At 41.0% G+C, this 23635-nt stretch overlaps 1 protein-coding gene and 7 non-coding genes across 9 annotated transcripts; 1 reads left to right on the forward strand and 7 right to left on the reverse strand.

Moving 5' to 3' along the window:
* Positions 1–264: 264 nt before the first annotated feature.
* On the reverse strand, positions 265–22453 carry ttll1 (tubulin tyrosine ligase-like family, member 1). Of its 2 annotated transcripts, XM_034673336.1 has the most exons (10): positions 21971–22453; positions 21721–21844; positions 19473–19681; positions 19204–19384; positions 18744–18881; positions 16982–17090; positions 16612–16755; positions 13198–13284; positions 12385–12548; positions 265–1215 (listed from the first exon to the last, which is right to left on the reverse strand). In XM_034673336.1, exons 2-10 carry the CDS (start codon positions 21831–21833, stop codon positions 1086–1088), a joined length of 1275 nt encoding a protein of 424 aa, XP_034529227.1. In that variant the 5' UTR covers positions 21834–21844; positions 21971–22453; the 3' UTR covers positions 265–1085. The 2 variants fall into 2 exon arrangements, with proteins under 2 accessions (XP_034529227.1, XP_034529228.1); XM_034673337.1 differs by lacking the exon at positions 21971–22453 and having other exon boundaries at positions 19473–19697; positions 21721–21833.
* Positions 2615–2720, reverse strand: trnay-gua. Its single transcript has 2 exons — positions 2684–2720; positions 2615–2650 (listed from the first exon to the last, which is right to left on the reverse strand). It is a non-coding gene; the product is annotated as a tRNA-Tyr (tRNA).
* trnay-gua lies at positions 5461–5566 on the reverse strand. The gene is made up of 2 exons: positions 5530–5566; positions 5461–5496 (listed from the first exon to the last, which is right to left on the reverse strand). It is a non-coding gene; the product is annotated as a tRNA-Tyr (tRNA).
* trnay-gua lies at positions 9914–10019 on the reverse strand. The gene is made up of 2 exons: positions 9983–10019; positions 9914–9949 (listed from the first exon to the last, which is right to left on the reverse strand). It is a non-coding gene; the product is annotated as a tRNA-Tyr (tRNA).
* On the forward strand, positions 10413–10499 carry trnay-gua. The gene is given in 2 exon segments: positions 10413–10449; positions 10464–10499. It is a non-coding gene; the product is annotated as a tRNA-Tyr (tRNA).
* Positions 11075–11180, reverse strand: trnay-gua. Its single transcript has 2 exons — positions 11144–11180; positions 11075–11110 (listed from the first exon to the last, which is right to left on the reverse strand). It is a non-coding gene; the product is annotated as a tRNA-Tyr (tRNA).
* Positions 14809–14895, reverse strand: trnay-gua. Its single transcript is given in 2 exon segments — positions 14809–14844; positions 14859–14895. It is a non-coding gene; the product is annotated as a tRNA-Tyr (tRNA).
* trnay-gua lies at positions 15212–15298 on the reverse strand. The gene is given in 2 exon segments: positions 15212–15247; positions 15262–15298. It is a non-coding gene; the product is annotated as a tRNA-Tyr (tRNA).
* Positions 22454–23635: the final 1182 nt, after the last annotated feature.

Consider the following 23635-nt stretch of genomic DNA (forward strand, 5'->3'; position numbering starts at 1 on the left):
AATATAGAAATAGCTATTTTTGCTTTATTAAATTCAAATGTATTCAACTAAATTAAACCTGAAGTGGTAAATTTGCTAATTTTAAAGGGCCAGTTCACCCTGATATGTTATTAAATTATGTCCAACAGGCTCTAAAAGCTCTACCTGCAAGTATCTTTGTTCAAAAATACCAAAGTGTTTACTGAAAATCAATGATTTAGCAAAGTACTCATCGTCAGTGAAATATTTCAGCAGTCGCAGGAAATAAACAGTAGAAGCTTAGAGTGTATTCATCCTCAACACATATTATTTAAGCTTTTAATGTGCAGTAGATATGGTCCAACTCAAATATGTGATATCTATTGAGTTTAAAGCCAAAATAAAGATATATAAAGTGCAATCAGCACCCGATACAATCATGTCAATAAAACCCCCCTGCTTATACATCCAAATAATGCACTTATAAAAAACATAATTAAACTCTAAATACATTTAGTACTTCAAATACCCTCTATCAGTAAACTATATCTTTACACCCTTTGTATAGGGGTGGATCTCTTGTTTCTAGTTCTTCAGTACCATTTTATATCAGATTGCCTTCTTTCTAGCACCTGTGTGGTGGGTCAAGGTAAAGTGTCAGGACTCAGAAATCATGCATAGTTCAAGTTCTTGGAATCCCCCTTGTTCCGATGGGAATTCACAACTTTCTTTTGATTTGTGTAGTTGCAGTTTTCCCACCTGAAGCTTCCGGTGAGGGATCTTCTTTTCAGTATTGACTCCCAAGTTTCAGCCCCCCTTTTTAAACAACAAGTTTTTTGGGAATGGGAAGCGCTGTTGCTGTTATATCATAACACTTTGAGTTACTCATTCACCCAACACAGGCCTTTAAACTCAACAAATACAACCACACTGTTGATTTTCCTCCTGTCCTGTGTAGAGTTTTCCCCCCACATAGCCGAAGTCAGTGAAAAGAAGAGACAAGGTCCAGTCCTCTAAATAGTCTTAGCTAAAAAAAGAGTCCATGTGGTTCTTTTTTTAACCACTGTGCCCAACGGTTGGACCCTGTAAAAATGTACAGGAAGTCTTTAAGACTCAGCGGTATCCGTTCACTTCCAGGTTGCAGCAGCAGGACGAACGCCTGCACTCCCCTTGCCGCCTTTTGACCCCAGGGATTGACCCGAGCGGCTCCGCAGTTCACGCTCGGCATTCTCGCTCTGCGACTGCTCCTCGTCATACCTGAGGGAGTCAGAGACAAGAAGGACAAACATGAGAAGGGATTCCTGCTGCTGCTGGCTCTCTGCTTTTAAATGACCTACAGAGTATGCAAACACAGAGATTTACTCAAACAATAGCCTCATGCTAAGCTCTTACCCTCACTATTATACTAACACTGACTGTTCGAATTGTGGTGTCAGTGAGTCCCTTTATCAGCACTCTCCCTTCGATAGCTCAGGTGGTAGAGCGGAGGACTGTAGTGGACTTGCCAGGCATCCTTAGGTCGCTGGTTCAAATCCGGCTCGAAGGAGAGACATTTTATCCAAGCAGCAGCATTGTTTCAGAAATGGTAATGTTAGCTTCTCTCCATCTCTTCAGCATTTGAACTCCACAGTTTCGGATCTACATTCTGCATTTAAACTGCTGTTAGTCAAACAGAAAGTCTGACTGTAAATAAAGCACTTTTAAAATCTTCTCCTTCGAGCCGGATTTGAACCAGCGACCTAAGGATTCCTGTGATCACCACATTGTGCGAGTACATCCACTACAGTCCTCCGCTCTACCAACTGAGCTATCGAAGGGACACACTGAGAAGAGTCGGCACAACCAGGAAAAATAAAATCTGCAGAAGAGGCTAAAAGAAAACCAAAATGTCAACAAGGTGTCACAGCAAAGGTTGTTTGTTAATTATACAATTTAAAAACATACAAAGCTTTATATGATGACCTTCAGTGAGTTAAATTGAATGTTCTAGAGACATTTTCTCACCTACAAAACAGGTCAGGCAACATCATATTTTAAGTGTTTATACTTCTCCTCTTTAGTGCTGAGCATCAAGAATGCAGGCAATCTTTTGAGAATTAGAGTCCAAAATAAGTATGGGAGGCAGAGCCTCTCATTTTTTGACTTTTCTACCCTGGAAACATATACCAGTTTTGGTTTAGGAGGCAGAAACCTTCAGCCTAGACTGCTACTGTACACTAGAGTTAAAATGCTGTCCTTCGAGCCGGATTTGAACCAGCGACCTAAGGATTCCTGTGATCACCACATTGTGTGGGTACATCCACTACAGTCCTCCGCTCTACCAACTGAGCTATCGAAGGAAGACGCAGAAAAATATCAGCACAACCACGAAAAATCAAACCTGCTGTACTTTCAGCAAGAGAGTCTTTCCAGTATAGAAAAGCTGAACAGAATACATGTAGTTTTCTGACTTGTGCATAAAGTTTGGCCTGTCCATGAGCCTCACGTTTGACTCCTCATCTTGAAGAATGAGGGAGAGATTCAGGGACTTGCAGTCCAAAAGTAGTATGGGAGGCAGAGCTTGGGATCTTCTCCCTTGGAACAATCTTCCAGTTTGGGTTCCGGGGGCAGAAACCTTCAGCCTTCACTGCTACTCTACGATAGAGTCAAAAGCATGTCCTTCGAGCCGGATTTGAACCAGCGACCTAAGGATTCCTGAGGACATCACTTTCACTCAGTACACTCACTACAGTCCTCCGCTCTACCAACTGAGCTATCGAAGGCACACTTGTTCATGGTTATACTAGTTATGTGGCCATGTTCAATTAACAAACCTGTTGAACATCAACACCCACACTAATCATAACCAGAGTTACTGGTGTGCTTAACAAATTACTACATTTATTATTATCTCGGACCTGAAATACCAGACTTATAATGTGTCTAAGCCGTAGTGCTGCCACCTCGGTTAATGGCTACTGCCATAATGCTCTAATGCTCAACTACCCTTATGTAAACTAGCTCAAATGAAAGATGACTCTCTGATTTTAATTAAACTACAGAGTATGCAAACAGAGAGATTTACACAAACAACATACTCATGCTGAGCTAATACCTTAACTATTATGCTAACACTGTTCAGATTGTGGTGTCAGTGCGTCCCTTTATCTGCTCTCTCCCTTCGATAGCTCAGTTGGTAGAGCGGAGGACTGTAGTGGACTTGCCAGGCATCCTTAGGTCGCTGGTTCAAATCCGGCTCGAAGGAGAGACATTTTATCAAAGCAGCGGCATTGTTTCAGAAATGGTAATGTTAGCTTTTTAACTCCACAGTTTTGGATGTATCTTCTGCGTTTAAGCTGCTGTTAGTTAAACAGTAAGTCTGACTGTAAATAGAGTTCCTACACTTTTAAAATCTTCTCCTTCGAGCCGGATTTGAACCAGCGACCTAAGGATTCCTGTGATCACCACATTGTGTGGGTACATCCACTACAGTCCTCCGCTCTACCAACTGAGCTATCGAAGGAAGACGCAGAAAAGTGTCAGCACATCCAGGAAAAATCAAACCTGCAGAAGAGGCTAAAAGAAAACCAAAATGTCAACAAGGTGTCACAGCAAAGGTTGCTGGTTAATCATACAATTTAAAAACATACAAAGGTTTATATAATGACCTTCAGTGAGTTAAATTGAATGTTCTAGAGACATTTTCTCACCTACAAAACAGGTCAGGCAACATCATATTTGAAGTGTTTATACTTCTCCTCTTTAGTGCTGAGCATCAAGAATGCAGGCAATCTTTTGAGAATTAGAGTCCAAAATAAGTATGGGAGGCAGAGCCTCTCATTTTTTGACTTTTCTACCCTGGAAACATATACCAGTTTTGGTTTAGGAGGCAGAAACCTTCAGCCTAGACTGCTACTGTACACTAGAGTTAAAATGCTGTCCTTCGAGCCGGATTTGAACCAGCGACCTAAGGATTCCTGTGATCACCACATTGTGTGGGTACATCCACTACAGTCCTCCGCTCTACCAACTGAGCTATCGAAGGAAGACGCAGAAAAATATCAGCACAACCACGAAAAATCAAACCTGCTGTACTTTCAGCAAGAGAGTCTTTCCAGTATAGAAAAGCTGAACTGAATACATGTAGTTTTCTGACTTATGCATAAAGTTTGGCCTGTCCATGAGCCTCACGTTTGACTCCTCATCTTGAAGAATGAGGGAGAGATTGAGGGACTTGCAGTCCAAAAGCAGTATGGGAGGCAGAGCTTGGGATCTTCTCCCTTGGAACAATCTTCCAGTTTGGGTTCCGGGGGCAGAAACCTTCAGCCTTCACTGCTACTCATCAATAGAGTCAAAAGCTTGTCCTTCGAGCCGGATTTGAACCAGCAACCTAAGGATTCCTGAGGACATCACTTTCACTCAGTACACTCACTACAGTCCTCCGCTCTATCAACTGAGCTATCGAAGGCACACTTGTTCATGGTTATACTAGTTATGTGGCCATGTTCAATTAACAAACCTGTTGAACATCAACACCCACACTAATCATAACCAGAGTTACTGGTGTGCTTAACAAATTACTACATTTATTATTATCTTGGACCTGAAATACCAGACTTATAATGTGTCTAAGCTGTAGTGCTGCCACCTCGGTTAATGGCTACTGCCATAATGCTCTAATGCTCAACTACCCCAATGTAAACTAGATCAAGGGAAAGATGACTCTCTGATTTCAATTAAACTACAGAGTATGCAAACACGGATTAACTCAAACAACATCCTCATGCTGAGCTAATACCTTAACTATTATGCTAACACTGTTCAGATTGTGGTGTCAGTGCGTCCCTTTATCTGCTCTCTCCCTTCGATAGCTCAGTTGGTAGAGCGGAGGACTGTAGTGGACTTGCCAGGCATCCTTAGGTCGCTGGTTCAAATCCGGCTCGAAGGAGAGACATTTTATCAAAGCAGCGGCATTGTTTCAGAAATGGTAATGTTAGCTTTTTAACTCCACAGTTTTGGATGTATCTTCTGCGTTTAAGCTGCTGTTAGTTAAACTGTAAGTCTGACTGTAAATAGAGTTCCTACACGTTTAAAATCTTCTCCTTCGAGCCGGATTTGAACCAGCGACCTAAGGATTCCTGTGATCACCACATTGTGTGGGTACATCCACTACAGTCCTCCGCTCTACCAACTGAGCTATCGAAGGAAGACGCAGAAAAGTATCAGCACAACCAGCAAAAATCAAACCTGCTGTACTTTCAGCAAGAGAGTCTTTCCAGTATAGAAAAGCTGATCTGAATACATGTAGTTTTCTGACTTATGCATTAAGTTTGGCCTGTCCATGAGCCTCACGTTTGACTCCTCATCTTGAAGAATGAGGGAGAGATTGAGGGACTTGCAGTCCAAAAGTAGTATGGGAGGCAGAGCTTGGGATCTTCTCCCTTGGAACAATCTTCCAGTTTGGGTTCTGGAGTCAGACACCTTCAGCCTTCACTGCTACTCTACAATAGAGTCAAAAGCTTGTCCTTCGAGCCGGATTTGAACCAGCGACCTAAGGATTCCTGAGGACATCACTTTCACTCAGTACACTCACTACAGTCCTCCGCTCTACCAACTGAGCTATCGAAGGGACACTTGTTCATGGTTATACTAGTTATGTGGCCATGTTCAATTAACAAACCTGTTGAACATCAACACCCACACTAATCATAACCAGAGTTACTGGTGTGCTTAACAAATTACTACATTTATTATTATCTTGGACCTGAAATACCAGACTTGTAATGTGTCTAAGCTGTAGTGCTGCCACCTCGGTTAATGGCTACTGCCATAATGCTCTAATGCTCAACTACCCCAATGTAAACTAGCTCAAATGAAAGATGACTCTCTGATTTTAATTAAACTACAGAGTATGCAAACACAGAGATTTACTCAAACAACATCCTCATGCTGAGCTAATACCTTAACTATTGTGCTAACACTGTTCAGATTGTGGTGTCAGTGCGTCCCTTTATCTGCTCTCTCCCTTCGATAGCTCAGTTGGTAGAGCGGAGGACTGTAGTGGACTTGCCAGGCATCCTTAGGTCGCTGGTTCAAATCCGGCTCGAAGGAGAGACATTTTATCAAAGCAGCTGCATTGTTTCAGAAATGGCAATGTTAGCTTTTTGACTCCACAGTTTTGGATGTATCTTCTGCATTTAAGTTGCTGTTAGTTAAACAGTAAGTCTGACTGTAAATAGAGTTCCTACACTTTTAAAATGTTCTCCTTCGAGCCGGATTTGAACCAGCGACCTAAGGATTCCTGTGATTACCACATTGTGTGGGTACATCCACTACAGTTCTCCGCTCTACGAACTGAGCTATCGAAGGAAGACGCAGAAAAGTATCAGCACAACCAGCAAAAATCAAACCTGCTGTACTTTCAGCAAGAGAGTCTTTCCAGTATAGAAAAGCTGAACTGAATACATGTAGTTTTCTGACTTATGCATAAAGTTTGGCCTGTCCATGAGCCTCACTTTTGACTCCTCATCTTGAAGAATGAGGGAGAGATTCGGGGACTTGCAGTCCAAAAGTAGTATGGGAGGCAGAGCTTGGGATCTTCTCCCTTGGAACAATCTTCCAGTTTGGGTTCCGGGGGCAGAAACCTTCAGCCTTCACTGCTACTCTACAATAGAGTCAAAAGCTTGTCCTTCGAGCCGGATTTGAACCAGCGACCTAAGGATTTCTGAGGACATCACTTTCACTCAGTACACTAACTACAGTCCTCTGCTCTACCAACTGAGCTATCGAATGCAGACACTACAAGTTGTTGGAACAACCAACAAAATTCAAACCTGCTGTACTTTCAGCAAGAGAGTCTTATCATTGAATAAAACCTGAACAGAATACATGTAGTTTTCTGAATTATGCATAAAGTTTGGCCTGTCCATGAGCCTCACTTTTGACTCCTCATCTTTAAGAATGAAGGAAAAATTCAGGGACTTGGAGTCCAAAAGTACTATGGGAGGCAGAGATTGGGATCTTCTCCCTTGGAACAATATACCAGTTTGGGTTCTGGAGGCAGAAACCTTCAGCCTTTACTGCGACTGTATACAAGAGTCAAAAGCTTGTGCTTCCAGCCAGAAGGTCGCTGGTTCAAATCCAAATCAAAGGAGAGACATTTCATCCAAGCAGCAGCATTGCTTTAGGAATGGCAATGTTAGCTTCTCTCCTAATCTTTAATGTTTAACTCAATGGTTTGAATTCGATTCTCTATCTTCTGCATTTAATCCTCTGTTTAACAGTAAGTCTGACTGTAAATAAAGCTCCAACACGTTTAAAATCTTCTCCTTCGAGCCGGATTTGAACCAGCGACCTAAGGATTCCTGTGATCACCACATTGTGTGGGTACATCCACTACAGTCCTCCGCTCTACCAACTGAGCTATCGAAGGTAGACACTGAGAGGTGTTGGAACAACCAACACAATTCAAACCTGCTGTACTTTCAGCAAGAGAGTCTTTCCAGTATAGAAAAGCTGATCTGAATACATGTAGATTTTTTTGACTTATGCATAAAGTTTGGCCTGTCCATGAGCCTCACTTTTGACTCCTCATCTTGAAGAATGAAGGAAAGATTCAGAGGCTTCCAGTCCAAAAGTAGTATGGGAGGCAGAGCTTGGGATCTTCACCCTTGGAACAATCTTCCAGTTTGGGTTCCGGGGGCAGAAACCTTCAGCCTTCACTGCTACTCTACAATAGAGTCAAAAGCTTGTCCTTCGAGCCGGATTTAAACCAGCGACCTAAGGATTCCTGAGGACATCACTTTCACTCAGTACACTAACTACAGTCCTCCGCTCTACCAACTGAGCTATCGAATGCAGACACTACAAGTTGTTGGAACAACCAACAAAATTCAAACCTGCTGTACTTTCAGCAAGAGAGTCTTATCATTGAATAAAACCTGAACAGAATACATGTAGTTTTCTGAATTATGCATAAAGTTTGGCCTGTCCATGAGCCTCACTTTTGACTCCTCATCTTTAAGAATGAAGGAAAGATTCAGGGACTTGCAGTCCAAAAGTACTATGGGAGGCAGAGATTGGGATCTTCTCCCTTGGAACAATATACCAGTTTGGGTTCTGGAGGCAGAAACCTTCAGCCTTTACTGCGACTGTATACAAGAGTCAAAAGCTTGTGCTTCCAGCCAGAAGGTCGCTGGTTCAAATCCAAATCAAAGGAGAGACATTTCATCCAAGCAGCAGCATTGCTTTAGGAATGGCAATGTTAGCTTCTCTCCTAATCTTTAATGTTTAACTCAATGGTTTGAATTCGATTCTCTATCTTCTGCATTTAATCCTCTGTTTAACAGTAAGTCTGACTGTAAATAAAGCTCCAACACGTTTAAAATCTTCTCCTTCGAGCCGGATTTGAACCAGCGACCTAAGGATTCCTGTGATCACCACATTGTGTGGGTACATCCACTACAGTCCTCCGCTCTACCAACTGAGCTATCGAAGGTAGACACTGAGAGGTGTCGGAACAACCAACACAATTCAAACCTGCTGTACTTTCAGCAAGAGAGTCTTTCCAGTATAGAAAAGCTGATCTGAATACATGTAGTTTTCTGACTTATGCATTAAGTTTGGCCTGTCCATGAGCCTCACGTTTGACTCCTCATCTTGAAGAATGAGGGAGAGATTCAGGGACTTGCAGTCCAAAAGTAGTATGGGAGGCAGAGCTTGGGATCTTCTCCCTTGGAACAATCTTCCAGTTTGGGTTCCGGGGGCAGAAACCTTCAGCCTTCACTGCTACTCTACAATAGAGTCAAAAGCTTGTCCTTCGAGCCGGATTTGAACCAGCGACCTAAGGATTCCTGAGGACATCACCTTCACTCAGTACACTCACTACAGTCCTCCGCTCTACCAACTGAGCTATCGAAGGCACACTTGTTCATGGTTATACTAGTTATGTGGCCATGTTCAATTAACAAACCTGTTGAACATCAACACCCACACTAATCATAACCAGAGTTACTGGTGTGCTTAACAAATTACTACATTTATTATTATCTCGGACCTGAAATACCAGACTTATAATGTGTCTAAGCTGTAGTGCTGCCACCTCGGTTAATGGCTACTGCCATAATGCTCTAATGCTCAACTACCCCAATGTAAACTAGCTCAAATGAAAGATGACTCTCTGATTTTAATTAAACTACAGAGTATGCAAACACGGATTTACTCAAACAACATCCTCATGCTGAGCTAATACCTTAACTATTATGCTAACACTGTTCAGATTGTGGTGTCAGTGCGTCCCTTTATCTGCTCTCTCCCTTCGATAGCTCAGTTGGTAGAGCGGAGGACTGTAGTGGACTTGCCCAGGTATCCTTAGGTCGCTGGTTCAAATCCGGCTCGAAGGAGAGACATTTTATCAAAGCAGCGGCATTGTTTCAGAAATGGTAATCTTAGCTTTTTAACTCCACAGTTTTGGATGTATCTTCTGCGTTTAAACTGCTTTCAGTTAAACAGTAAGTCTGACTGTAAATAGAGTTCCTACACATTTAAAATCTTCTCCTTCGAGCCGGATTTGAACCAGCGACCTAAGGATTCCTGTGATCACCACATTGTGTGGGTACATCCACTACAGTCCTCCGCTCTACCAACTGAGCTATCGAAGGAAGACGCAGAAAAGTATCAGCACAACCACGAAAAATCTAACCTGCTGTACGTTCAGCAAGAGAGTCTTTCCAGTATAGAAAAGCTGATCTGAATACATGTAGTTTTCTGACTTATGCATTAAGTTTGGCCTGTCCATGAGCCTCACTTTTGACTCCTCATCTTGAAGAATGAAGGAAAGATTCAGAGGCTTCCAGTCCAAAAGTAGTATGGGAGGCAGAGCTTGGGATCTTCTCCCTTGGAACAATCTTCCAGTTTGGGTTCCGGGGGCAGAAACCTTCAGCCTTCACTGCTACTCTACAATAGAGTCAAAAGCTTGTCCTTCGAGCCGGATTTGAACCAGCGACCTAAGGATTCCTGAGGACATCACTTTCACTCAGTACACTCACTACAGTCCTCCGCTCTACCAACTGAGCTATCGAAGGCACACTTGTTCATGGTTATACTAGTTATGTGGCCATGTTCAATTAACAAACCTGTTGAACATCAACACCCACACTAATCATAACCAGAGTTACTGGTGTGCTTAACAAATTACTACATTTATTATTATCTCGGACCTGAAATACCAGACTTATAATGTGTCTAAGCTGTAGTGCTGCCACCTCGGTTAATGGCTACTGCCATAATGCTCTAATGCTCAACTACCCCAATGTAAACTAGCTCAAATGAAAGATGACTCTCTGATTTTAATTAAACTACAGAGTATGCAAACACGGATTTACTCAAACAACATCCTCATGCTGAGCTAATACCTTAGCTATTATGCTAACACTGTTCACATTGTGGTGTCAGTGCATCCCTTTATCTGCTCTCTCCCTTCGATAGCTCAGTTGGTAGAGCGGAGGACTGTAGTGGACTTGCCAGGTATCCTTAGGTCGCTGGTTCAAATCCGGCTCGAAGGAGAGACATTTTATCAAAGCAGCGGCATTGTTTCAGAAATGGTAATGTTAGCTTTTTAACTCCACAGTTTTGGATGTATCTTCTGCGTTTAAACTGCTGTTAGTTAAACAGTAAGTCTGACTGTAAATAGAGTTCCTACACTTTTAAAATCTTCTCCTTCGAGCCGGATTTGAACCAGCGACCTAAGGATTCCTGTGATCACCACATTGTGTGGGTACATCCACTACAGTCCTCCGCTCTACCAACTGAGCTATCGAAGGAAGACGCAGAAAAGTATCAGCACAACCAGCAAAAATCTAACCTGCTGTACTTTCAGCAAGAGAGTCTTTCCAGTGTAGAAAAGCTGATCTGAATACATGTAGTTTTCTGACTTATGCATTAAGTTTGGCCTGTGAATGAGCCTCACTTTTGACTCCTCATCTTGAAGAATGAAGGAAAGATTCAGAGGCTTCCAGTCCAAAAGTAGTATGGGAGGCAGAGCTTGGGATCTTCTCCCTTGGAACAATCTTCCAGTTTGGGTTCTGGAGTCAGAAACCTTCAGCCTTCACTGCTACTCTACAATAGAGTCAAAAGCTTGTCCTTCGAGCCGGATTTGAACCAGCGACCTAAGGATTCCTGAGGACATCACTTTCACTCAGTACACTCACTACAGTCCTCCGCTCTACCAACTGAGCTATCGAAGGCACACTTGTTCATGGTTATACTAGTTATGTGGCCATGTTCAATTAACAAACCTGTTGAACATCAACACCCACACTAATCATAACCAGAGTTACTGGTGTGCTTAACAAATTACTACATTTATTATTATCTCGGACCTGAAATACCAGACTTATAATGTGTCTAAGCTGTAGTGCTGCCACCTCGGTTAATGGCTACTGCCATAATGCTCTAATGCTCAACTACCCCAATGTAAACTAGCTCAAATGAAAGATGACTCTCTGATTTTAATTAAACTACAGAGTATGCAAACACGGATTTACTCAAACAACATCCTCATGCTGAGCTAATACCTTAACTATTATGCTAACACTGTTCAGATTGTGGTGTCAGTGCGTCCCTTTATCAGCTCTCTCCCTTCGATAGCTCAGTTGGTAGCGCGGAGGACTGTAGTGGACTTGCCAGGCATCCTTAGGTCGCTGGTTCAAATCCGGCTCGAAGGAGAGACATTTTATCAAAGCAGCGGCATTGTTTCAGAAATGGTAATGTTAGCTTTTTAACTCCACAGTTTTGGATGTATCTTCTGCGTTTAAGCTGCTGTTAGTTAAACAGTAAGTCTGACTGTAAATAGAGTTCCTACACTTTTAAAATCTTCTCCTTCGAGCCGGATTTGAACCAGCGACCTAAGGATTCCTGAGATCACCACATTGTGTGGGTACATCCACTACAGTCCTCCGCTCTACCAACTGAGCTATTGAAGGAAGACGCAGAAAAGTATCAGCACAACCACGAAAAGTCAAACCTGCTGTACTTTCAGCAAGAGAGTCTTTCCAGTGAAGAAGACCAGAACAAGAATGCAGGCAAGCTTTAGCAAGTCCAAAGTAATATGGGAGGCAGAGCCTATCATCATTGGGCTCTTCTACCCTGGAACCATCTACTAATTTGGGTTCTGGAGGCAGAACCCTTCAGCGTTTACTGCTCATGTACACCAGAGTCAAAAGTCTGTCCTTCAAGTTGGATTTGAACCAGCGACCTAAGGATTCCTGTGACCAACACATTGTGTGGGTACATCCACTACAGTACTTCACTCTACCAACTGAGCTATCGAAGCATAGGTAGAACACCAGAATTTGAGCAAAGTCTAACTTGACTAATACTCATGTGATCTCTGACGCTGTGTGCTTGTTAAACATGGCTGAGTTTGTGGAGGATTTCTTTGTTACTCACAGGACTTGATAGTTGCCCAAGGCCTCTCTGGGTGGGCTGCGATTCCAGCGGCAGTCTGGGATTTCCCCGTTGGGCATGACGATATTGAGAGTGTCGTTGATGAGGTTGTACTTCAGGATGCGGTCGTTGGCTGTGCTGGAGGTCAGCGAGGGAGAGGCATTGACCTGAGTAAGACACAGACAAAGAAAATGACCTGTTCAGAGCTGACAAACATGATTGCAGATGTACTGTAGGGAACATGTGCAGAAAAATGGAGAGAGTTCCTGAGTGACACACATTACACAAAGTTGCTCACTGAGGACCGTTTATGTCCTACAACCAATTCTCAGTCACCCAGAATAGATCAGATTGGTCTGTTAGCAGAAATAGTTCAGACCTAGCCTAGAAAACCCAGCGAGCTATTGCACAGCAATTAAATATGACAACCCCATTAAAAGTAAAATATTCAAAATGTAAAAAAATGAATAGCTTGATTACAGAGCCATGAAATTCTAAATAAAAGACTAGCCAGGAAATAGCCTGTTTCTTCCTGCTTCACTCTTTCCATGCTCTGTTTGATGGCTGTATTTCAGCAAAGAATGACACACCTTCAGCGCAGATTTCAACACACAGAGGCCCACACAAAGATCCACCTTCAGGGCATTTAAAGTTGCTAAACACTGGAGGAGTCAGCATGCAAGCATGGTAAGTATATTTGGGCTTGCCAGAATGTAAGGCTTCAGAAATGAGGCAACGATTACAACACGCAGGTTCATTCAGAGTCAATTAAACTCTGTAATGTGAGTGTGTGGGTGTGTTTGTGAAATTACTCACCTCTATAAGCCATGGCTTCAGCTTGTCATCAATAATGATGTCATACCCGTAACACTCGAAACAGTGCTTGTCGTTGTTCATGACAGGCTGGGAGAGAGGAGAGACTGGATTAGAAGGATGGATTAACCCACATTACAGGTCATAATGACATCATGACAACTCCAACTGTTGTAAATACCCAAATGTCAAATACTTACGGTGGCTCTGAAGGACAAAATACATTTACAAAAGATCAAACACTTTTACAAAGTTGGAGACAAATTTACATTTTTACATTTTATAAAACAAAATTACATTAGCTAACCACTTTCACCAAGGCCAAAACAAATTTACATTTAAGAAAACAAATTTACCAAAGATGAAACACTTTTAAAAAGTTGGAGACAACTTTACAAACGACGGAACACTTTTACCATTTCTGAACCAAATTAACATTTCATTTTTACGGAAAATGGAATGTACCAAATACCGGAGTTGATCCGGAAGTGATCGAGTGAGGCGTCACTTAGTTTGTTTTGATGGAGAGAAACCAAACAGAGATGGACATGGTTTACATATTAGGACATCCTTGGGTCTCAGAGAGAGGTGTCAGACCTCAGATAAAAAAGCATCATGTCTCCAGAAAAGCTCTGTCATATCTCCGCAAAACCTTCATCATGTGTCAGAATGTAACGGCCTCAGACCAGATAGCCTCAGGCTAAACGGAGTCAGGCTAAAAGGAGTCAGACTTAAAACTTTGTAAAAGTGTTTCATCTTTTCTAAATTTGTTTTCTTAAATGTAAATTTGTTTTGGCCTTGGTAAAAGTGTTTAGCTGATGTAATTTAGTTTTATTTGTCTCCAACTTTGTAAAAGTGTTTCATCTTTTGCAAATTTGTTTTGTCCTTCAGGGCCACCGTAAATACTGGTCAAAACGCCAAAACAACAGTGATTAATTCTCAACCACAAAGGCGACACTTAGGACACCTTGATCACACACGTCACATCGAATTAAATCCGTGGAAATTAGAATGGCACATTTCACCTCTGCCTGTTGACACTGTGGCAAAAACATTATTTGAAATGTTCAGTTTATTGTAAATTATAACAAATTAGCAGGCAAATAGGATTCTAACTTGCATCACCACCTGCTCACTGAACAAAGTCTCTTACTTGGTTATATATAAGAAAGAGGTGTTAGCAAGAAAACACACCTGTGGACGTGTTTTTTATGACACAATGTGCAAGAAGGCCGGAGAGGGGAAGTAAGTCTGATCACTGCATTCAAAAAGGGAAGTGTGTATTGTCATGCACCTTTCTCACAAGGGTGTTCCTCCAGCTGTGTGTTTAAAACTGAAAGCCAAAAACTAAAACCACAACCCTAAAAGGAACAAGGTAAAACCACTTTCACTGGTTGCACCAACATGTCTGTTTTGGAGAGTATTTTTAACTAGATGTGTCTCCACCACATGCACATAGCATGATGATTAGTTAACTAGTCCTGGTTAATGCATGTTTCTAGATCATGCAGTAGGATTCTTATCTGCTGCATGTTGAACATTATGCATTCTAAACTTTTTATGTAAGCACTGTATATATGACGTTATATATATCTCCTACAATTCAAAATTCACTCCTTCGAGCCGGATTTGAACCAGCGACCTAAGGATGCCTGTCATAGCCACTACAGTCCTCCGCTCTACCAACTGAGCTATCGAAGGGGACAGTTTGACCTCATGCAGCGGTGTCCTTAACTTCACTCACTGAATTCACCACATTCACAAAGCTAGTCCTCAATGAGTGTTCAAACAAATTAAATATTAACCAGATTCTTCTGTTGTGAAGTTTTGAAGTTAGAAAACCACGTGTTGCTTGTTTACTGGATGACTTATCTAGGTCAAATACTCACAGAGCAAACATTAGAGCTTATTTTTAGCTTAAATGTATGCATTGTTTTTGCATATAGAGCAAGAGTGGCTGTATCACACTGCTATGGTTAATTAAGTTTTGACTGTGGACAAGAGGTTTAAAAGTCTCTCCTTCGAGCCGGATTTGAACCAGCGACCTAAGGATACCTGGTGTGACCACTACAGTCCTCCGCTCTACCAACTGAGCTATCGAAGGGAGGGTGCTATCAAAGGGACTCACTGACAACAGAGTCTGATTGTGTTAGCATAATAGTGAGGGTAAGAGCTTAGCACAAGGCTTTTGTTTGAGTAAATCTGTGTGAACATACTCTGTAGTTTATTTAAAGGAGAGAGCCAGCAGCAGCAGGAATATGTGACTTTCACAAAGAAATGAATGTTTTAAAGATCTAACTAAAACAGAGGAGATATCAATGACTGTCCTGCTTCAGTGTACTGGGAGCAAAAGAGACCTCTGGTGGAGTATCTCAGGATTAAAACATGTCTCTGTTCCATGTGTGATTTGACACTACACTGAAACTCTCAAATGGGATTTTTGAGTAACTTCAAAAAGTAAGTAAGTAAGTAAGTATGTTTGTAAGTTAGTATGTAAGTATAAAGGGAAGCATTTAATTACGTATTTAAGTAAATAAGACATTAAGTAAGTAAGTATGTTTGTATGTAAGTAAGTAAGTATGTAAGTGAGTATTTTAGTAAGAAAGTAAGTATGTAATTAAGGAAGTAAGGAAGTAAGTATGTAAGAAAGTACACAGGAAAGTAAGAAAGTTAGTATGTAAGTATATAAGTAAGTATGTATGTAAGTAAGTAAGTAAGTAAGTAAGTATGTAAGTAAGTAGGTAGGCATGTAAGTAAGTATGTAAGTAAGCAAGTGAGTATGTAAGTATATAAGTAAGTAAGTATGTAAGTAAGTATGTAAGTAAGTAAGTATGTAATTAAGTAAGTAAGGAAGTAAGTAAGTATGTAAGAAAGTACATAGGAAAGTAAGTAAGTTAGTATGTAAGTATATAAGTAAGTATGTAAGTAAGTATGTAAGTAAGTATGTAAGTAAGTAGGTAGGTATGTAAGTAAGTATTTAAGTAACTAAGTAAGTATGTAAGTAAGTAGGTAAGTATGTAAGTAAGTAGGTAAGTAAGTAATTAAGTATGTAAGTAAGTAAGTAAGTAAGTAAGTAAGTAAGTGAGTAGCTAAGTAAGTAAGTAGGCTAGAATAAATAAATAAGTATTTTAGTAAGTAAGTCAGTAAGTGAGTAAGTAAGTAAGTCCTGCTTGTCTTGTATGTCTTTATTTGTATTTATTTATTTATTTGTAAAGCGTCTTTGAGTTATTTAAAAGCGCTATATAAAACTTAGGTATTATTATTATTATTATTAAGTAAGTCTGTAAGTAAGTCAGTAAGTAAGTAAGTCAGTAAGTAAGTAAGTCAGTAAGTAAGTAAGTCAGTAAGTAAGTCAGTAAGTAAGTCAATAAGTATTTTAGTAAGTAAGCAGGTAAATAAAAGTTTGTGTCAACTTACAGCCACGGCCTTGAGCGACTGCACTACGATCCAGTGGATCTGGTCAAAAAGTCGACTGGTCACCTCCTTCCCTCTGGTGCTCTCCAGGTACAAACGGAGGTTACTGACCGTCCACTTGCCCCCATGGACATGGTTGTAGTCATCCTGTGTTAAAGGTACACAGTGGAAAAAATTGCGGATTGACTCATACTAAAAGACTGAAATCTAAGCTGTGGTGTTTCAATGCTAATTCACTGGGTCCCTCAGTTTCAGAAAGAGCAATCATGAATCAGTGAATTAACTCTTTAAAATCCAAATTAACTGAACTAATCACAAGCTTAGAACAACATCACAAGCTAAATGTTGAGTTCAAACACTTTATTCTGCTTACCCCGTGTTTTTGGATGGCCACATTGGTGAGGTGAACAAACATGTTGTCCAGTTCACTGGTGCTGGGTGTGTACTTCACTGTGCAGAACCTACAGAAGCCGAGCTTGTACCTGAGGATCAAGAGAGACAGAGATAGAGAGACAGAGGGACAGAGACAGAAAGAGTTCAATTAGAGGCTGGAACACACCATTTTTTACATATTGATTCAGCTACCTGCTTTTTTCTTAACTGATCCCTTAACTGTTCTGTCTATAACATCTAGAAAAGAGCTGTGATTATTCCATTGGCTGGACAGACAGACTCTTTTTATCTAAATCCAACAGCTAAATAGTACACAATCATTTCATTTCAACTATCAACTGTCAATCAATCGTCGCAATGCTCACTGAGCAAGTTTGAAAGCTGATAAAAGTAGTAGTGATGTACACACTACAGCTTCAGTGGGGAACTTTTGGTTTTGGCGCCCCCATGTGGACAAAGTTATAACTCGCATTTCTTTTCTGATCTTGTCATGAGCATGTGTACGCCATGTTTTCAGACAAAAATAGCTAATTTTGCCGTATTGTAATGAATGTGAATATTTGCTAGTGAAGTAAAAGAAGGCTGTTTCTTTAGGGAGCTGTCAATCATCTTATCTGACACCTATCCCCTCGCAGTGGTGACAGGTATCAAAAATTCTAATATAGAAATTTTCAGTCTGGTCGTTGATCGGCTTGTTTGCTTTTGTAGGTCAGAAAGAGTCCTCCATGTTCATTTCAATGTGTTTTGTAACCAGCTAAAAAATCCTCACAGGAGCTTTAAGTAATAATAGATGCATACAAGGTTTAATGCATTATAACTGATGTTTAAAGCTCCTGTGAGGAGATTCTTCACAGTGATAAAATAGACTACAATTACTACTAATGTCTCTATATGGCCTATAAAGGTAAACAAGACCATGGGTAACATGATTGACTCCTTCAATATCATTACTATAAATCCAATCCAATCCAATCCACTTTAATTATATAGCACATGTAAAAAAAAAAACAATCAAGTTTAGCAAAGTGCTGCACAGTGAGATAAAATAAGTTAAAACACACAGAACATAAAACGCTGTCAGAAAATAAAATAGAATAAAATAAAAGAATCATAATAAAACAAATAAAACACTTTAAAAAGCAATAATAACAAAAAAAAGAAGAATAAAAACACTGTAGGAGCAAATAAAAATACAATAAAAGAACAGACAGAGACAGAGACCACACAAATCTCATGCTGGGTTAAAAGCCAAGGAGTAAAAACACGTTTTAAGACGGGATTTAAAAGTCTGTAATGTTGGGGACAATCTAACATGGGGCGGGGGGGGGGGGGGGGGGGGGGGCAGCTCGTTCCACAGTTTGGGTGCCACTGCTGAGAAGGCACGGCCACCCCTGGTTTTCAGCCTGGTCTTAGGGACCACAAGAAGCTGCTGTCCTGTAGACCTCAGAGACCTTGCGGGAGTGTAGCTTTGCAGGAGGTCGGGGAAATGCTTGAAACTAGTGTTGAAGGGTAGGTGTCAGATGAAGTGATAAAAAGCACACTGCAGAAACAGAAAGTTCCTCACAGGAGCTTTAATTCATGGATAAAAATCTGTACTCATTGAATCAGTTCTAACAACAGTAACTCCAGGACGGGTGATTCCCCTACAAAGCTGTTGTCATCTGTTTCATATTAATTATGTATTATGTCTTTAATAAGGTGTTGGTATCCAGCATGAATCACTTTAAAATGAAGGTTCTTACATGTAGCATTTCAGAGGCCGGTATGTGGTCACCAGAACGTACAGACGCAGGTCAAACTTCTTCCCTCCTATCAGCAGAGGGTTGTCGATGTACAGCGAGATCACATAGGCCTCCTTGCCACTGGCTGCTGCCACAAAGCTGGAAGCAAAAAGAGAGGAAGACAACCCATTAGCCACCATAGCTTGCTATGTTGACCTAAAAACCAAATGCTTACTTACTAGGTTTTCCTGGTATTTGTGTGCAATGCATTCAAAATATTTGCCACTTCTCTGATATGGTAATTTACTGTAAAATAGATAACTCATATACTGTTTCTACAACAACTGAGTGTAGAACAGAAAAAGAGCAGCTGCTAAATTAAAAAAAAGAAGAGAAAATTTGGCGCTGTGTTTAAGTGTTCAGTATCTACCTCACGGGCAGTGATTTCTGCCTGTGTGTTAGGATACCGTCCAGAACTCACGTGGAGGTGCGGCTGTCCCTGGACCACTTTTTGATTTGGGACAGTTTGTTGATGAGGAAGATGCCTTTGCCCTGCGCCTTCCCACAGGGCTTCATGATCCAAGTGCTGGACGGGTTTTTACGAAACTCCTCCACAAAGAGATTGTAATCTGCCGGGAGCATGAACGTCACAGGGACAAAATCTGCAGAGGAAATTAATGACAGTTAGATAAATGACAGTGCTCAGAGAACCAGGCCTCTCCATGGCTTGTGAGGTGCTTTGACAAATACCTAAATAAATGTATTTCCCGTTCTCGTCCTTCTCTGCCAGCGGACTGCTTTCTTTTTCCAGCTCCTTGCGGTAGCGTTTGATGTTCTTGATCATCAGGTCCTTCCTGGTCAGCTCATAGTGGTTGGGGAAGTGGTTCACCATCTGGTCATCTGACAGGCGGTAGCCGGTGTCCACGCTGAACACGTTTCTGATGGTCTGGATGCTCATCCTGCACATGAGTAATACTAAGCATACATTATAATGATCGAGGGAGTCTGGTGCCAGAATTAAGCTTCGCTACTTAATACTTGATTACTTGAAGGCTACGCGGACATACAATCAGATTTTATTAACTCTATTTTCATTTCATAACCAATAATTTACACAAGATCTTCCCTTATTATCAAGCTGTGTAGAATACTTGATTCTGATTGGTCAAAACCCCACAACAACTGTAATAAATAGCAAAAGTGACGCCAGGGACAACCTAATCACACACAATATATCAGATCATATCAATCCACAGAAAAGCGTTCCAGCACATTTCACCTCTGCCTCTTGACACTGTGGCAAAACCATTATTTTCAGTCTCACGGCTGGTCTTTAGAGTTAGCGGACACAGATGTGAGAGCAGAATGAGGAGCTACTGGACCCCCGACCATCTCTGATAGGAAAAGATGGAGCGACATCCTGTCCTGCAATCCAGGACAATCCAACAAGCAGGCTGATAAGAACCTGCGGCCATGGAAGGTTCACTGACAGTGGAATCAGGGGAACTATTACTTTAAACTGTATGATTAAATAGTCTATGGTATTCCCATTTTAACAGTTTTATTTATTTTATTTTCTCTGTCTGTGGCTCCCAAGGAAAAAAGCATTTCTATCTTAACATATCAGGTGATTATACATGATTAAAAGAATGATAACCGGATCCTGTTAAATTAACTCATCATTATGGGAAATCAGTTTTGTCATCTGAAGGTTGCAGGTATAATAAGTCAAGATCCTGAGAAAATACCCCGAAATAAGTTGGTATCATAAGTAACCAGAGTAAATAAAGCGTGTGAATGCATGTCTGCTTCAGGCTACCGTACAATTTGTTACAATTATCTATTTATTTATCTAGGTGTACACCTGGACAACAAGTTGGACTGGTCCCTTAACACAGATCCTTAGACATCTGCATTAAGATGCTGCAGATGTTTTATCAGTCTGTGGTGGCGAGTGTGTTATTCTATGCTGCAGTCTGTCTGCTGGGGAAGCAGTATAAAACACAAGGATGTGAGGCGACTGGACAAACTACTGAAAAAAGAGCTGGCACTGTGATTGGAACCTGGTTGGACTCACTGGGGGCTGTGGTGGAGAGATGCACACAGAAGAAGCTAGAGCTAGAGCCATTCTAAATTACACAGATCATCCACTTCACAACTTCTTTGTGGACCAGAGAAACTGCGGCAGTGGACGGCTCATCTCTCTGCTCTGCAGGACTGAGAGATACAGAAAATCATTCATCCCTGCAGCCATTAGGCTTCATAACTCTCTAGCCAATGGGAGATGAGCTGACAGACACCTGAATTACTTGTTTTATGTGATTTTTATAATTTTAACTGCCAGGCATCTGAATTTCCCTTCAGGGATTAATAAAGTAAATTCTATTCTATTCTATTTACATTTGTTTATTTAGTGCTTTATTCTTTTTTTGGCCTCTGTGAACTTGTACAATGAATCTGCTGCCATTTTTGCAACATTTCGGATGATTGCCAGTTCACCAGGAGATTGACATCAACTCTAATCCTTTCAGATGATTACATTTGAATAAATATGCAATGCCCACAGAGATCATAATAATCCTATATTTGAAAATCAGATTCTGATCTGAGATACAGCCTGAAAAAAATCCGTCATTAAATATGCTGTGAACCTTTGGAGAGACTAAATCCTTGCACTTTATAACTGTAAAGAAGGTACATCTAGTTATGTAATGATAATGTAATAAATCCTAACAAGCTCCATAGACATTACATCATAATAACTGGTACTTTTGCTATTTTCAGGACACTTTTCTGAGAATACTACTCTGTTTTTATTGAAGCAGCATTTTGATTGGTTGACATGTTGAACATGTGTATTTTTAATCATAGTATTAGTACTTAAACAATAGCATCAATAGCATAGAACATGAGTGCTCCCTTCTGTCCTGTCCTATTTATAAGAGGTTTGCATGATATGTGATCTAAAGCTGCAGCTGTAGGAAGGACAGACACCCACCAGTAGAAATTCCAGTCGTCGTTTTCTGTGACCTGAGTCCATTCCCTCTTCTCAAAGTTGTTGATGAGCACAGATTTCTCAATATCTGTCACCCACTTCACCTTACCGGCCATGGTGCCTCCCACTAGGGTGGAGCACAAAACAAAAGGTAAACAAGCAAGATGAATAAACAGACTCAAGGTAGAACAATGCACAGAAAACAGAGGGATTAAATACACGCAGCCAGCATGCACCAGGGCAAGTCACCTACCTGCAAATCAATGTCAGGAAACAGCCAGTCATCAGCATCAGCTAGCCGGGCTGGCTCAGTTTAGCAGGCTGCCGAATCCTCCCTGTACTGCTGCAGAGGCTGGGCGGACATCATCCTGACACTGATGCAATGTCGCCAAAGTGTCTTTTAGCTAAATTCATGGCGGAACACAGCAGGACAGCCCGTCAGCAGTCACAACAGCTCCAGCTAACAATAACGAACTCCTCTCATGTTAGCAGTTTTATAGCTCACAGCTATATTTATTGATCCCGGCGTCGTGAAGCTGCACTCAACCGACAACGCCCACAACGGTTAACATCTCTTCACAATAAAAGTCTGAGGAAGTAAAACCTACAAACATAAATACAACGTTGTGATGAGACTTAATTAGCATAAACGCAGATTATTAAGGAGAAATGTCTGAAACATTAAACAACGTCGTTCTGGGCTTGGTCCTTCCGGGAGAATTACCTAGCAACGGAGGACGCAGTGGCGTCATTGTAGGGTGTCGTCACCACGGTGTACCAGCAGGGGGCGCTGTTGGACAGTTTATGGAATTCTACATTACCCACGTCTTAAATTATTCACATTCACACGAGTATACGTCGGAAATACATGTTGACAGACATTTTCTTGAAAAAGATTAAATACATTTCAACTCCTGGAGAGAACGACAGAACACTTTGTGTAGCAGCCTTGAATTTTGAATTACTTAGAGCCAGTGGTGTCCATGGCCGTGGGAAGTAGGGGTGCTGAGGGTGCTGCAGCACCCCCTGTTGGAAAAGGCATCACACAATTTTTTCTGAATGCAGAAATAAGTTGAAATAAATACATTAATTAACACTATACAACAGTTTTTTTTTTTATCATTTTCATTGTATTATTTTCTGAAAAGGTAATGCCTGAGGAAGATTTGAGAAATTATTATAGCAATTTAAAAAAATTGTTCATTTTAAAATAACCCAATGCCTGGGCCCTGTGTGTGTGTGCCTGCTTAAAAACTGAACCTATTTGGATAAGTCCTGTTCAATGCGCTTTACTGCCTTATGGGTCTGTTTTACCATGTTTGGCTTGTATGCTCTTTGCTGTACAACAGGGTATGGAAGTTGCAAGTTGGGCATTTGATACATATTAAAGTAGCCTGTATTATATTCGTTATTGATGTGAATTTATCATGAAAAGTTCTCTTGAAAGCTTGTATTCAAACCAGATAAATAAAAATAAAATGTATGTGCGTTATAGCCTATCAGTTCCATACGTAACCTAAATGCAAAAAGAAAAAATATTGCACCTCTTACTACAGCACCCCCAACTTAAAGCCACTTCCCACGGCTCTGGTGGTGTCTTAGTGTGGGGGGAGGAAGTGGGACTGACTAGGGCCCAAGTGGGGAGGGGGGGGGCTTAATGGTTTCTGAAATAAAGTGGGTTTTCTAAAGTGGTGGACAAAGTATGGGTCTTCATTACTTAAAGCTGCTGTGAGGAACTTTTGTTTTGTATCGATTCTGTCGCCTTGTGGACAAAGTAATACCTCTTATCTCTTGTCCTATACATGTAAAAGTAGTGTTTTCAACAAAAACCTCATCCTGTTGTCTTTTAACAGTCAACTTTATCAGGCAATGTGATTATTTTCCATGAAAACAGTCAAATAAAGGCTGTTTCTGAAGC

This window comes from Notolabrus celidotus, chromosome 21, assembly GCF_009762535.1.
Source record: "Notolabrus celidotus isolate fNotCel1 chromosome 21, fNotCel1.pri, whole genome shotgun sequence".
Classification (NCBI taxonomy): domain Eukaryota; kingdom Metazoa; phylum Chordata; class Actinopteri; order Labriformes; family Labridae; genus Notolabrus; species Notolabrus celidotus.